The sequence below is a fragment of the Micropterus salmoides genome, unplaced genomic scaffold (assembly GCF_014851395.1).
Source record: "Micropterus salmoides isolate LMB-PRFRI ecotype aquatic unplaced genomic scaffold, ASM1485139v1 Ms_hic_scaffold_14, whole genome shotgun sequence".
NCBI lineage: Eukaryota > Metazoa > Chordata > Actinopteri > Centrarchiformes > Centrarchidae > Micropterus > Micropterus salmoides.
This window is the reverse complement of record NW_024040485.1, coordinates 32,827,089-32,843,779: the sequence shown is the minus strand read 5'-3', so window position 1 is coordinate 32,843,779 and position 16,691 is coordinate 32,827,089. Positions and strand designations below refer to the sequence as shown.

The 16,691-nt window shown below is 39.1% G+C and overlaps 1 long non-coding RNA gene and 1 gene segment (V, D, J or C); one reads left to right on the top strand and one right to left on the bottom strand.

The window, feature by feature from the left end:
- Positions 1-1,353: 1,353 nt before the first annotated feature.
- LOC119902742 overlaps positions 1,354-16,691 on the bottom strand; it is a 60,901-nt gene continuing 45,563 nt past the window's right edge. The window contains 3 exon segments of the C gene segment in view: positions 1,354-2,732; positions 5,507-5,663; positions 7,616-7,721. Coding sequence covers positions 7,693-7,721 — 29 coding nt within the window.
- LOC119902745 lies at positions 6,179-8,656 on the top strand. Its single transcript, XR_005444363.1, has 2 exons — positions 6,179-7,697; positions 8,216-8,656. It is a non-coding gene; the product is annotated as an uncharacterized LOC119902745 (long non-coding RNA).

Here is a 16,691-nt window from a genome sequence, read left to right as displayed (position 1 = left end):
CAGCCTCCTGCCAGAGGGGAGAGTCTGATCCAGAGTGGGAGGAGTCAGCCGCAATCTTTCCTGCTCCCCTCGGAGTCCTGGAGGCGTACAGGTCCTGAAGAGAAGGAAGATTGCAGCCAATCACCTTCTCTGCAGAGCGAATGATGCGCTGCAGCCTGCCCTCGTCCCTGGCGGTGGCAGCAGCGTACCAGATGGTGATGGAGGAGGAGAGGATGGACTCAGTGATGGCGGTGTTGAAGTGCACCATCATTGTCTTTGGCAGGCTGAACTTCTTCAGCTGCTGCAGGAAGTACATCCTCTGCTGGGCCTTCTTGGTGAGGGAGGTGATGTTCAGCTCCCACTTGAGGTCCTGGGAGATGATGGTGTCCAGGAAGCGGAAGGAGTCCACAGTGGTGACTGGGGAGTCACGCAGGATGATGGGGGGAGGGTGGGGCTGGGCTCTTTATGAAGTCCACGACCATCTCCACTGTCTCCAGACTGTTCTGGCTGCACCGGGTCACCAGATGGTCGATCTCCCACCTGTAGGCGGACTCATCCCCACCTGAGATGAGCCCAATGAGGGTGGTGTCATCCGCAAACTTCAGGAGCTTGACGGACTGGTGACTGGAGGTGCAGCTGTTGGTGTACAGGGAGAAGAGCAGAGGGGAAAGAACGCAGCCCTGAGGGGAACCGGTGCTGATGGTCCTGGAGTTTGAGATGTTTTTCCCAGCTTCTTGTGCTGCCTCCTGTCAGACAGGAAGTCTATGATCCACCTGTAGGGAGAGCTTATACTGCAGCAGGGCCGGGATGATGGTGTTGAAAAGTGCCCTCAACTGTGGACAAAACACAATGCAGGGCCTTATAGGCTGCCCAACATGCTAGAAATTCAGATGGCCTCTACGTGCCTCTGAATGTGTAACTAGTTCCCTGTGTGTTTTTATTACAGAGTAGTTATACTTTAAATCTGAGACACATGATAAAACAATTTTAATCTTAACCAAGGTGTGAAGGTGTTTCAATGTAAGTTACACTTTATTTTCATATATATTGAACCCAGGACTTTCTTGCTCTGAGGCCACATTGTTATCCACTGGACCACTGTAAATGCATCACAACTTTCTGTGTGTTGGTGTCCTTTTTATTTTTATTTTTCAATATCGTCTGGTGTTGGTTTTTTCTGTTGAAAGCTGTTTGAGGTGTCTCCTTATTCACAAACACCTGTGAGCAGCCCTACAGACACTCAAACTACATCAAGACGAGCAGAACAGAAACAAGGATCTCAGTTTACAGAACATGATATCTAATATTTCAGGATCTTGAGGCTGAATAAACCTTCTAGTGCTCATCCACATTCCTGTTTTGAGAAGACAGATCAGTTTAAAGGATTTATTTCAGTACACAAATAAAAACAAATAGGCTTCCCACATCACATGATAGAAATCACCTGCTTCACTCAGGACTTGTTGACTTGAGTGTAACAGTTCATGAAAAACGCCTCAGGATGGTGCTCGTGTCACATCAAAAAACCAACAGAAAGCGTTCAGTACACCACCTACAGGACACATGACTCCTGTCAGCATCTATAAACCTGATCTGAATGTGAGCTAACAGCAGCAACAAGCTGGACTGTGCAGCCTCTGCAGTTTTCCCCCCAATATTAGAAAATGATTAACAACACGCCTTTACACAGTTATAAACTCTTAACCTGACAAAACTGGTAGAGAAGAGTGTAAAATTCATGGTCTCATGGGGTAATTTAGCTTACAGACCGCAGGCTCTAGCAAAAGGCTAATATTCAAACTCACTTTGTTCAATGTTAAATTGACCGAAAAATCGTTTGTCACTTGACACAGAGAAACTGTTCTTGAACCTGAACCTACTTCAAACCTCCACGCTGCTGAGGTGACCAAGACCAGGAATCTCTACCAGCTCTAGGCCCTGACCTCTGACCTCTGAAGTTCTTGTAGAGCTTAGACGACAACAAACTGGTTCCTGCAGTCAAGAAACTCAGTTTATTCCTTTTTAACCTGATGTATGTTAATGTTTGAAGATGTTCATGCTGCTCACACACATCAGTGAACATGAGTATGGAGTCCAGATTGACGCTGACACAGTTTTTCTAAAACAGCATGTTTCTTTATGAACCCCCATCAGGTGATTACATGTTAAACAATCACATTTCTCTCTGAAATCATCTTCACATAATAAACAACATGACAAGCCAAATACGCTGTATAAACATACCATGAGGCCTTATTGAGAAATAGAAACACCACATTTTTTATTTATGTAATACTGAACACGTGTAGAAAGTGAAAATGTGATTATAACATGGCAATAAAAATGGTCAAATATCTTAGATTAAATAAGGATAAATGACAAGAACTCTCTTTTCTGACGAAGTAGTATATGGCCAAAAGTATGTGGACACGCCTGATGTCTATAGTGTACATGTCTGAAATTACAGTTTGCAACCTTTGTGTTTATTTATTTGCCAACATTTTACTTCAAGTATTTTTGTATTTTAAATTTAAATAAGTAGATACAAAGTTCCTGAAAGGTCTGAAACACTTTCAGCTGCAGATTTTTTTTTTCAACCACGTGTCGGAAATATTCTGAGGTCGTTGTTTTTCTTCTTCTGCGTCTACTGACGGATGTTTGTCAGATTCTGACCTCAGAGCTTCACGCTGCTGCAGCCTCGTTTCTTTTTACCTCATGCACATTCTGCTGCAGACTTCCTGTCGGCGGTGAAGCTGCAGAAAACAACAAACAAAAAACCAACAAACAAACAAATTACTTTCCATTACCGTTATTGTTGACACAGAGTCACGAGGTTAGTGTCACAGCAGGTCACACGGGGTTAAATTCTACCTTCATCATAAAGATGATGATTTTTACTTCTATAAACATTTGTAGAGGGACATTAGACAATACCATGTCAACCAGATGTTTGAAAATATAAACACAGTGATGTTATATTTGACAAACACAATAAGTGTATAAAGTATTGTACAAATAAAAACTGATGTCACAGTGGACCAATAAAAAAGAGTCTGTGTTGTTGAGTGGGTGAAGTGGCCAAGGGCCCCCGAAAGCTTCAAGTATAATATCAAATGGTTCCTATATTATTATGTATTTTTGTGGCTCCATCTTTTAGAGGGGTCATGTGTCAAAATCTGTCTCTGGCACCTTAATTTGTAGTTCATATGTACGGATTGTGCTCACATGGTGCATTTTACTAAAAAAAGTTTCATCAAACTAACATACAGAAAACCTGGGGCAGGTAGTTTTCCTGCTTTTCCTGAATACTGGTTGGACTTTACTGTGTTTTATGCATCATGCCTGAAGGGAACATGGAGGCAACAGGGGCCAAACAGCAATTTGGGGGGCAAAACTCATCGAGCTGGCTTTAACATTAAGAAAAGAAAAGAATGGAGATGAAAAAAGAAAATCCCATGTGGTGCATGTTTATAAATAAGTATAATATTTACAATATTTGCAAAACAGGAAGTGCTACCAAAGTGTAGGGAAAGGACAAATAACAAAACATAAACATAAACATGACAATAAACCTGAATTTATCCACAGAAGGATCAGACAGAGCTATGTGCAAACTGAATATAAAACCACATGATTCAGAGCTCCATGGGCCCCTGGTGACTCATCTCATAGGCCCCAAGCTGAAACAACACACACCACAAAGCAGATCTCATTGTTTTACAGGTTTTCTGTGTGTTGATTTGATTAAACACAACTTTATTTAGGGGCATTAACCATGTGAGCGGAATGTACATTGAAAAGGTGTTAAAACTAAATAGATTTACTCCGTACTTAAGTAAAATTTTAATGTATTTGTACTTTACATGGATACTTCAGTTTAATTCTACTTTTTACTCCACTGTCACATTTATCTGACATCTAAACTTACTTCTTACTTTGCAGATAAGCATTTTATATAAAAAAAAAACATCTGATCATGAAGTATTTAAAACCAGCTCCATCCATTTCAATAAGGTACAACATTAAAATGCTGTTGACACATAAATGAATTATCTAACATTACTATCTACCGATCAGCCATAATATTATGACCACTGACAGGGGAAGTGAATAACACTGATTATCTGTCAGTTTGTGGCATTTATCAAGCACCAGGTGAACATTGTGCCCTCATAGTTGATGTGTTAGAAGCAGCTGACAATGGACGAAAGTTGGGGTACATCCTGGACAGGCTGCCGCTTCATCGCAAGGCCACAAATATACAAACAACCACCCACACTCACACCTAAGGGCAATTTGGGGTCACCTTTTACCCTAGCCCTAGCTTTGGACAGTGGGGGGAAGCCTGAGCACCCGGAGAGAACTCACGCAGACACGGGGAGAACATGCAAACTCTAAACATAAAGGCCGGGACGATTGAGGTTCGAACCCCAGACCCTCTTGCTCTGGGCCGACAGTGGCCCCCATATATATTGTTTTTTTAAAGTAAATTTTATTCTATTCAAGATATTTGTTTGAATAAATCGTTGTATATATGTTATATGTATATAGTATGAAGGGGCAACAACTTAAATTTCATTGTGCAACCCTTGTAAAATAACAAATACTGTTAAATGACTTTGACCTTGAGACTAAATGACATATTAATGTGCAGGGTAACAAGTTTCTTTCCAATATTGCCATTATTATTATCATAATCACTCTCAGCACTTTGCTTGGCTCCCAGGAGCAGCGAGGACTCCCTGATGAACTCCCTCACCTGCGTCGCTGTTATTATTACAGAGCAAACCAGCAAAGTTCAGCCGGGTAAAAAACAGCTCGACCTGCTGAAAGTCACTCTTTTGTTTTGTTTGACTACATCCGTCATTGTGAGTTGATTTCTTTCGTTTCGTTTCTTTTAATATTTAAATCCAAACGCAAAGAGAAAATGTGCAGAAACATGCAGATGAACAAAAAGACCAAAACAAATATATAGATATAAGATATAATGATAAGAAACAATGGACAACATTATCCATTAACTATCTATTATCTCAGGAACCCTCTGGGAAGAAAATCATTTTTATCTTCTCTTTCAGTCCCTTATATTGTTTCTTTTTTTGTTTGCATCCATGTGCAATAAATAAAAACCCCTTCAACATCTAAATTTGTATTTCATTCTTATATAAAGTGCCACCGTTAGATTAATATAAACAATATATTTTTATGAGCATGAATACTAACAGAAAACGAGCAGAGGAGCCTGGTTGTTATTAGCGCTGCACTAGAAGAATTTTACTGTTAGAAAATCAAGAATAAAATGCAAAGCTGAATGGTACTGATCTGGAATAAATATGGAACAAAATAAAATGCACAGTAGATGTGAGGGCCTTGTGGAGGCTTCAGGCACCTGAGCAGCTGTTTGTCCACCTGGTTCTCAGATACACCTGAATACTATATTATCACATAAGAACAGTGTGACCTGCTGCACTGATGGTTTATATTTAGGCGTCTGATCTGTTTTCTCACGCTGATTCTGAGGCCACACCTGATGATGCGTCTTCACCTCAGCACCGCCTGACCTCGATATCCCCGCCCACATGCACACACATCCTGTCCCAGCAGCCTTTGAGGCAGAAACCACTGCCGCCTTCGTCTGTGACACAGGCGTCTTCGCGCAGCTCGTCTTCATCAGCGACCACATCCTGTGGAAACAGTGAGGCAGAAGATTTTCCAGCAGCAGCAGCAGCAGCCAATCAGGTCGCAGATACAATCCGCAGAATGAGAAACATGATTTACACTTTTAAAAAAACAATTTTTTTTACAGTGTAATAAACCCAAGAGATGTTCCTAAGTATGCATAACTAATATCAATGTGTACGTTTTCCCTTTCATGCTTTTTTATATTTATTCAGTTACTTATTTTTATCATGTATTTATTTCAACATATTAATAATCTTAATAAATACTTCTTAAAGTAACCATGACCTTCCTTGTGTTCAGTATAAATGCTGACTCTTGTGGTTTGAACACAAAGAGGACGTCATCCTTGTCTTCCACCTCATGAGGTCACTTCAATCTGCAAAGTCAGTCTGAACACTGATGATTTCATTCAGACCAATCACACCACAGTACACAATATTATTTAAAAAACAATGTCACTGTGTCAGTCAACACATGTTCTCCTGCAGTGTTTAAAGGGGTTAAGTGAAGTAATTTTGCTCAACAGACACCTAAACACATAAACATGTTTAAAATCACAGTGAATTTAAATTTAATAGAATATAATTCTGTTCATCATTCTAGGTACATTTTGTTATCCAACACTTCATGTATCTCAACTCATTTGTGCTCATTTATTGAAGATTTGGGAGCATGTGTTGAACAGACCACAGTATTTCCTGATACAATAAAGACAACTCTCCACTGCACTGTACATGTTTATATGTGATTTCTGCTAATAACAGTTATTCTGTGATTTTCAAACATGGTCATTCAACCCTGGCTGCTCAGTTTCAGCAACTCTCAGAGTGATGACTTTCTTTCTGACCTGGTTTATGCAAATACCTGCACACTACATGGCTACAAGTATGTGTGACGGTGTAACATGGGATTGAGACTCCATGTTCATTAACCTGCTGCACTACCGGCCTCCACTCTTTAGGTTTTAAGCTTGAACCTGCAGCAGGGATTTGCTCCCTTTCAGACACAAGACATTCAGTGAGGTCCAGCACTGATGTTGGTGATCAGGTTTGGCTCTCAGTTGTGGGTCCAGTTCTGTCCAGTCAGGTTCTTCCACACCAAACTGGGAAAACCATTTCTTTATGGAGCTGCTTTGTGTCATGTTTAAACAGGAAAGAAACTGCTGACACGAAGCTGGAAAGATAACGTTTTCTAATATATCAGAGTATGCTGCAGGATTAAGATTTAACTTTATTGGACCCAGTCAAAAACAGTAGAGTCGCCTGTCCACATACTTTTGGCCACATAGTGAGGTGTGCTTCAGCAGCTTTAGAGAGTTCTAACTTAGACGTGATGTTTTTTTGTTCAGCCGCATATCGCAGATCTGATTCAATTCACAGATGAAACCAGAGCAGGAAGTCGTCCGTCACACGTCACATCTCAGATGAATCTAATGATTATTATTGGTCTGAGGACGGCGCCACAGCAGTCTGTACATAACAACATGATATCAAACACAATAACTCCTCTAACTGCACACGAGATGTTTGGTAGTCCAAACGTTCACACGCAGGAGGATGACGCACGCTCAATTTACAACCGGGACACTGAAGATCACACTTGGACACACTTGTTATCTTCACTGTAATGTATATTTACAATAAAACTAAATTAAATATCACATCAAAGTGCCTTTTAATTGATGTAATTTATTAATGTAATTTTAATTAATGTCATTTAAGGTGCATAAACTGTATGTATGTTACTGCAATGTGGTGAGATGTTGACATGTGAGGAGCCCAAAGCTCCACAGAGCAGCTCTGTTGTTAAACTGTCCTGTAAAAACATGAAGCTTCACCTTCAGGCAAACCAAATATCAGATTTAGACACCTACACCAACGTTTGTTTGACCCTCTGTGTCAAACTCCACAGAGACATCAGAGCCAATGAGCTGCTGACAGCTGAAAGCTCTTACCCTGCTAACGTTCCCAGCTGCCCCGAGTCTGTCCTGCACGGTCCTGACTCGAACAGAGATGCTAGCCAGCGCGTCTCTTAAGGTTTCCTCGCTGCACAGCTCCTCACTTCTGAAACATAACAGCAAATTTTACAGTTGACTTTATTTATAATAAATCCATCACATATTAAAAAAATCAGGTGGTGAACTTGTCATCTGAAGATGAAGTGAACGGCTCCAGAATAAAGTTTAAAACAATTTTGAGTCTGACTCAAAGTCTTTACCGTCACGTCTGCTCCACACACAGAAAACTGACAAATTATGATGTATTATTACAGTTTAAGCTACCCAGCAGTATATGTGGCCGTTACAGTGAGCTCCACCTTTACCAGCTGAAAACACATGAATGGACAAATAATTATAGTTCAAACATTAAATTATTCTGAATATTTTTCATGATGCTTTTACTTTTGGTACTCAGAGTATATTTTGATGGAAATACTTTTTTGTGAGTTTGAGTATTTCTTCTACTTTTCTGTCACAGCTGAACAAACTTAACAAACACACAGCAGAACTGTTATTAATTTTCAGCTTCTTTATTTTCTTTGTGTCCACCTACAGCACACTGGAAACCTGCTTAGAATGAGGATGGAGTTTGTAGCAGAGACACAATCATCATAAATGATTTCTGCTGCTCGTCCTGGACTCAAGGATGATGTACGAATGTATCTGACATAGATATTATTAACAAAAATAACATGCTGTGTTTTATGTTTTATGTATTGCTGTCTTTGTTTTTTGGTGCCTTGTTATATGTATAAGTTTCGCTGTTCCTGTTCTAATGTATTTTACGTAGCTGTCAGTACATTACACATTACACTACAGTTGAAAATGAGCCAAGCTGGCTAAACTGGCACATTTACAGAAATGTCCATTAATGTGCATTGTCCCTGTAACTTGTCCCTGTAAACTGCATAAATAAAAAAATAAATGTGAAGACGCTTATTTCTGATCCCAAGTGAAGCCCTAAAAATAAAAATAAAATAAACGGTAAAAACTAAAGCTCAGCACTGAATCAGTCTGTCACTATTTAAATACAAGTGTTTTATTTATTTACTTGTTCTGAGTGTAACATTAAAAAAATAAATCATAAATCAATTATCCTACTTATGATATTTATAGGTTATATTACACTCTGGGGCCGTGCCAGTGGAAAACAGGTGGTGTGGAAGTGGGCTGAGATCTCACAGCTGTGAGTTACACTCTGTGGTTTTCTTCATTTCCATTCAGTCTGGTTGTGCAACACATTCAGTGATCAGACTGACAAAGTTAGGATTCATTTCCTCACAATCCGATGCCCTGAATTACTTTGTTTATAGCTGAACTATAGACGTTCATCACAGAACATGAACACATTTTCCATCTTTACAACCTCCAGCTTTCTCAGTAAAATGTCAGAATGATAAGAAAATTTATGACCAAGAGTTGTTTCGAGAAGATGACTGAAGTCTCTGTTTGTTTCGATGTTGATGTTAATGAGTTTCATTATTAATATGTAAGAACTCTAAGTTCGATTAAGGATTTAATTACAATCTTAAACTGAACATTTTAAGCTGCAGGAAGTTGTGTTTTGACAGTAACTGTTAACATATTAATGTATGTGACCCTCCAAAGGTTCACCAGGATTCACTTGGTGCAGAAGTCTGTGTTTTGTTCAGCTTTCTTTCTGTGTGGAGGGCTGATGGAGGCTGAAGAGTTTTATAGTGCTCATTCACTCACTCACCTACAATAAGCAACACTGACTACTAAGCTTGCGAGGACTCTGTTCAACCACATATACTCTTAGATAATCTTTGTTATCACGTGACATGACAGCATCCTGTGTTTAAGATGATAAGCTTCAGGTTAGAAGATGTTTTGGACAACATTTGGGTATAAAAACATTATAATTTAAATATTTATGGCCTTCATGTAAAGCGCTGTAACTCTGTTTGATACGTGCTGCATAAATAAAGTTTATTGTTATTATTATTTAGGATTAGATTGGATGGAAAGAGCAGCAAGTGTGTGACGCTGTTTGGTCTGCCAATGAGAGCAGAGTGTGAGGCAGCTCTGTGGACCAGTGCCGACCAGTGTGAGAGTTTAATACTGTGGTCTTTTAATTTGCTAGTTCTGTGTTTTCAGTTAAAACCCGTATCTTCGTTTTTGCTTGAGTAGTTCATTGTGAGAGTATTAATTGATTGTTATCTTATTGTTTGCACATAATCTGTTTTTGTCAGCTTATTAAGACCCATATTTACAATTATTGTTGGGCCCCAACCTCAAGTGGCTATAAGATGGGAGCAAAGGAGGAAGTCAGGACTTTAATCCAGGAGTCCTGTATGAAACCAAGTTAACAATGAGTAGTTTTTAAATAACCTGACATATGTAAAACACCTATTTTAACCCAAACCACCTGCATCTATCCTAGCCTAAACCTAACCAAGTAATTTGGTTGTATAAACCTGACCAATAGGCGATAAGTTTACAACGTGAACGACGTGTTTAACGTCCACAGGGCACAGAAACTGAACGCTGTGAGTTGGCACTTATTCATCCAAAATTCATGCCTTTCGAGCGTCGACCAAAGCATGCATTTTGGCGCCCCGGCAATAAATGCAGTGTAACTTCGGTATAGTTAATCACAAAGTTCTATGGGCCCCGGCCATGGCTTCACCACTGCACCTGCAATACAGTTTTTTTATTGAATGTCTCAAAATTGTCAAACACTTGTGTCCATTTTAAGCTTCCAACTGGTTTAACTGCAACCCTGACTCATAAAAATGATGGTTAGATATTGATAAAAACACTTAAGGCTTGAAGCACGAGAGGACACGTTTACTTTTTACATTATTACATTATTTAGCTGACGCTTTTCTCCAAAGCGACTTACAACTGCTATACATGTCAGAGGTCACACGCCTCTGGAGGCCACTTTCCCCCTGATCAAAGAGTATTTGTTCCTTAGGACTCAGAGTCCTGCACTTTATACACACACATACTATGTTGTGTATTTCTACATTTAATCTATTCAGGTTAAAATATCCTCTCTTTCAAGGTTTAAAACTGAAATTGGTCCTCACAAAGACAGAAGTGTAACAGCACACACACACACTCTTATCTCTGCATTGCTGGTGTTTTCTGTGCAGCAGAATAAACAGGAAACCACAGACAGAATCGCAGCTCGAACCAGTTTGAGCTGCTCTGCTGATCACAAACACTGATTACCGTTTGTTTAATTAATTTGTTGGTTAGGTGTCACATCAACAACATGTGTTGTTGATGTGACACATGTGACATGTGAGAGTTTTAACTCATAAACAAAACAACTAACAACAAACTAATTTAATTGAAATACTGCAAACAGTCTGACTGGGAAGTTTCTTTTCCATCTAACAGTTCAGATCTGTGAACCAGAGAAGAGCCACTGAGAGCAGTTACTGAGAACCTGCCTACATGATGAAGGAAATTATTGAAATGACAACTTTATGATCATTTGTTCCTTAAATGACTCAATTAATTCCTCTAAATTAACATGTTCATTTCTCAGTATCTTAGTTCGTACACTCAGATTTACAGTAAGAAGTTTTTAACAGCCCACATTTTTACTAACAGCATCAATAATGGCTCGATTGTATGTTTTATTTCATTATGAGAAGGATTAAATTAAATCACATGTGCAAAAATGATTTTCATTGTTGTCCTTGTTGAAAAGAACAAAGACACAAGACCTCAAGTTATTTTTAAAGTCATAACTCTCAGCTCACACATTCAGTGTGTATATAAATACACACACAATATAAATATATGTGATATACACATTATTTGCTTTTCAAAAGTGGTACATAAAGAAACTGGAAAGTGTGCAGACTGTGATTTCTGCAGGATATATGTATCAAATGTGTGTCTGACTTTTTTTCTGCATAAGTCACAGAACGAAGGCTTTTTGATGCAAATTTATTCCAAAAACAATGTAAAATAACGAGTGGAGTTAAACCTCCGCAAAAGTCCAACAAACCCGACCAAAATGGCGATCTTACATTTCAGTGTGCATGTTTCTCTCAGCGAGCCATCGTTAATGTTTTAGTTCCACCTGTGTGTTTCCTGCTATGACTCTACAGTGTGATGTTGATCTCAGGCTGACAGAAAACAGAATCAAAACAGTAAAAATGTCCTAACTCTCACCAGAGCTTCTGAAGAACCAACAGGTGGTTGAAACTGCTGCTTTAATGGCTTCACTCTGGTCTGCATCTACTGTAGTATCATTTGTCCTCCTGTGTTTTCCCAACATTGTTTAGTGTTTAAATTCACCGACTGTAGAAGTCAGGACAGCCCATTCTTAAAGTTGCAAATGACACGTTTCTTGATTTTACACAACCCCAGCAAGTCTGCTAATTTTTGTATGTGAATGAATGAATGAATGGCAGTTTTCCTCACAACAGCAGCTGGCCTCATCAACAAGGCCCGGGACCCTGCTGACAGCAACTCTCATCCAGCCCCGCAGATACGACGTGTTATTACATAAACGTAATAATGCCTCACATCAACACATATTCACATTCTTTACAGTTTATACTGCAAACTCTCTTCTTCTGTACAGATCTGTTCATGTTTCTTTGCTCAAGGCAAATTCCTTATAAGTGAAAACCTACCTGCTAATAAACCTGATTCTGCTTCATACAGTAAAAACATACAGTGTTCAACATTTTAAGAGGTAAAACTTGCAAACATACAAATATGTTCAGTATAAAAATAACCATCTTTATTTTTGCTTGTGCAGTCACTCAGTTGTTTTCTGTAAACGTGAGTCACTCAAACTCTGCAGGCTCTTAGATTCAGATTCAGACCGTCAGTGTGTTTAATGACACACACTGATATTACAGTTTGACTCAGTCTTTCAAACAGAAACACATCAGCACCTCCGCAGAAAAACACAGCAGGCTTTCTCATTTCTCAGATGAGAGCTGGAGGAGTCGAGGAGGAGAGAGGAGTTGAGGAAACGGGCATTTCACTGATACGATTAAATGATTTAGAGAAGAGGACGCGTGTTGTGTAGGTATTTATGGAACTGCTGGGAGTGACGTCACTGATGTTTGGTCCTGCTGCTGAAACTCTGCTGGTAGCACCACTTAACCAAACGCCTCAGAGCTCCTTTTACTGTGACGTCAGTTAAATATGAGCTGTTGCACAGCTGCATCATCTGTCCATAGATCTGAGCCTGCTGTTGTGATCTCTGTCAGATGAGCAGACCTGCTGTCGGCTCTAAAGGCTACAGATCAGATCTGATGTCTGTGACCGTCATAACACGTGGAAACATCTCTAGGTTCCAATAAACATTATAGCATCTGTTGAAAACAGTCACAGATTACTGCAGCCTCATCATTCACTACACAGAAATAGTACAACGTGAAATACAGCAGGTCAGTGCTGAAGGCTCTGGTCGATAATACGGTCTAATAATTTGAGATTAGCAGCTGAACTGGTGTGATGCGTTGATTGGCTCAGACATCTGAATCTGAATATCTCATGTATGTATAACCCCCAGAGACCAGCACCTGCGTGGACATTTTACCTCCACGGGTCGCTGTAGTTTGCCGGGAGATTTCTTGATTGTGTTATATTGATGTGTGAGTGTTTTCTTTAACGATTTCCTTTAATGACCAGAGAGGCTGCTGTCAGTCATTTAAACATTTCCACATGCAGTAATGCTGCAGCAAATATCGTGGAACATAACAAAACCACAGTAATAACCTTGACTGGACAGACAGGAAACTCTCTGGAAGGAACAAAACTTTTAGCTTCTGAAGCATTTGTTTAGACGCTCTGAGGGAGCCGGCTGCTTTACACAGAACATAAATAAACATTAGATCCTGACTGATCCCGAGATAAATAACTTGTAACTGTAGATGTGCCTCGTGCGTAATTGCACACAGCATCTCTCTTAATGGGGAGACGCTTCACCAGCCACTATTCACAGTGTTCATTTTTATGATCCTGCTGCACATCTGCACATCACATTCAACAATAACAACCCTGATATCAAAGTGAAATTACATTAAAGAATGGTGAAGGGCAGAAAATAAAATTGTGCATGTGATTATCTTAAATAACCAGTACAACTTATGAATCCTCCAGGAACACTGTGGGTTGGTGTATAATCCAGCTGCGTGTCTTTAAAGAATCACATCTGCCTAAAAGACTTCTGGAAAGGATACACTGGTGTTTAGCTCCTCCGGCTAACCTCCTCAGTCCTCGATTCTCATTACTTGAGGTACATTTTAGGTAGATCGAGGTGCATTGAGATCAATTTCTGGGTCTCACACACAGAGAAATAAGGTATCATTTCTGTTCCCTAAAGGTACATTTGTAAAAAAAGTACCCTGTAATGGTCCTTAAGGTGTTAACTGTGGACCTTTGTTTATTTTTAAAGGTACAGAATCATTGCTGACAGCAAAGGGTACATAACTGTACCTTTAACAAGCTTAACGTACAGGCAAATGATGCAGAAAATCAGTGATCCCTCGCCCCCAGGACATACAGGGTTGGCGATGGGCCAGTGGATAAGACACATGCCATTGGTGTGAGAGACCTGGGTTCAATACCCACTGTGACACATCCACTAATGTGTCCCTGAGCGAGACACTTGACCCGTTGTTGCTCCAGAGGCGTGCCACTTCTGATACAAATAGGAATTGTGAATTGCTTCGGATAATTGTAAAGGTACATTTTTGTCTCTAGGGGTGCAGAAATCTTATTTTAGAGGTATAGTCCTCGTACCCTGCTAGGGTACAGCTGGAGCGGCAAAGCATTTGTACCTTTTTAGGTCCATTCCTGTGCCTTGATTTCTCTTTGTGCAGGCTCGAGGATCGAGGAGGCACAAATTAGGGAAATGAGAAAGGCCCAGTGACTGACATCACAGGTGTCTGCTTTTCTTATCACATGACACATCCTGGTGAGACATAGATAGATGGTAAAACTTGCATTAAAGTAAAATCCCTTTCTTTTTATATTCTGGTTTTTGTTTTCTGAAACATTCTCTCATGTCAACCGAACTTCAGAATGTAACCTTTCAATTTTAACAGATTTAGCTTCCTTAATATTTAAACAGGAGAATCGCACAGTGTGCACAGCAGCTGCTCCTGGTTTTGGGTCTTTAAACACATCATCCCAATCAGTTTCTTACTGTGAGTGATCAGATCTTATATGACCATGCTATTTTCTGGAACTTATTTGGACGAATCAGGATTCAGCAACGTTTGAATCAGAATGCGATGCTACTTGGTTGATTGTCAATCAAATCTGATTAAAACACTCCCACACAGCTGACTGTGCTTTGACTTGAGTTCTCCCCCGAGCACAAAGCCAGGAGGCTGGTTAATGTGCTGGAATCAACTAACACATTTGGGCCCCACAGTGCATCTTAAGGTTTTCTCAGTATAAAATAAAACCATTAACTGCAACAACAAGAAAGCTTAAAACCAATTTTTGCCTCTCACAGCACAAAATCACTAAGGGCCCCTGGGCATAGAAGGCCCCTCATTGGACCTACAGTAGACCCTCATTCTTTGTTTATTGTAGATGATTTTAAATGTGAGCTTTGATTCTTAAAGAAGAAAAGTTACTGGCATGACGGTCACTTCGTCCACATCGACACTTTGGGCCCCTGGGCCTGTTCAGTAATCCATCCATAGTACACATTATCTCAATAGTATGTGGACACTGAAGGATTTCATCCACAATGATTTCTGCCTTTGTCATTATTCTCTCAGGCTTCCCAGGTGTTTAATATTAATTTACTTTAATATGTATTTTCATGCACTTTTTTCACTTTATTACAACACATTTCAAACTTAATAATAGAATAATAATATTTGTTCATGCACAATCTATAATCTGTAATTTCATGGACAGAAGAACAGTTTAAAAGGGGGAAATATTTTAGTATTATTTTCTTTAATTATTATTATTATTATTATAACTACAGATAGAGCAGAAACATCTGTGTGAAGTCATCAATGTCAACAAAACAGGAATAGTAAAAGCAGAAATTATGGATTAAAAAAAACAACATAATCATAAATCCTTTTTCAGTTTTTATTATAATGTCACAGAGCAGAGTTTTTTAAAGTTTTCTTTTGAGTTTTTTACTGAAAGCAAAACAAACTGCATGTCAAAATGTAACTGTGATATTTACATCAGCAGGACAGAAAGAGTCCAAATTCAATCATTAAAAGCAAAATGAAAATCATCTCCAAACTATATAAAGATTACATGTTTTACAGAATGCCTTCATGTCTGTCAGCAGTGTGATATTAACAGGTGATACGATATTTTTACATATTACTATACATGATGCAGATACACAAGACAGCGAGTTAAGCAATGACTCAAATCGATCATAAACTTGTTCTGTGAATCCGTCATCATGAAGTTTTTCTCTAGTGAAGATCTGAAGAGTTCCTGTAAGATAAAACACAAAAATTAATCATTAATGTGACCTGAAACAGCTTTAAAATACATAATTCCAGATTTCTTCCATTTTATCAAGATGTACAGAGTCAAAGCAGAGCCTAAATATACATATAAAGGAAAAAAACTGTTAATGAAAATCAGCTTTTACAAACATTTACAGATTATTTGTCTCCATACAGACGAGTCTATACAACATACAAAGGGAACCACGTCCAGAATAACCATCTAAGCCACTGATTGGGAAATTTGGTTAAGATATCTAAAATGTCCACTGTTGCATCCATTCAAAACAACTATGGTCAGCACCAAAGGTCAAATTTGCACAAAGACAGAACTCAATAAGATGTAATGGAATTTCACGACACAAAGTTCAGGTAGAAACTTTGATGTTCACCTTGGTTTTCTCCTCCACATCAGTGGTTTAGATGATCTGGATATACTGGACTTGTTTTATTTCTTGTGGACGAAGTTGCGTAAAAATTCAGTCTTCTTGTGTCCCTCCTCTGTAAATCATGTCCATAATGGAAACACTGTCTCCTAAAAATGATCTAATTTGCATATATGATTTGTGGAAGATTTTTATATT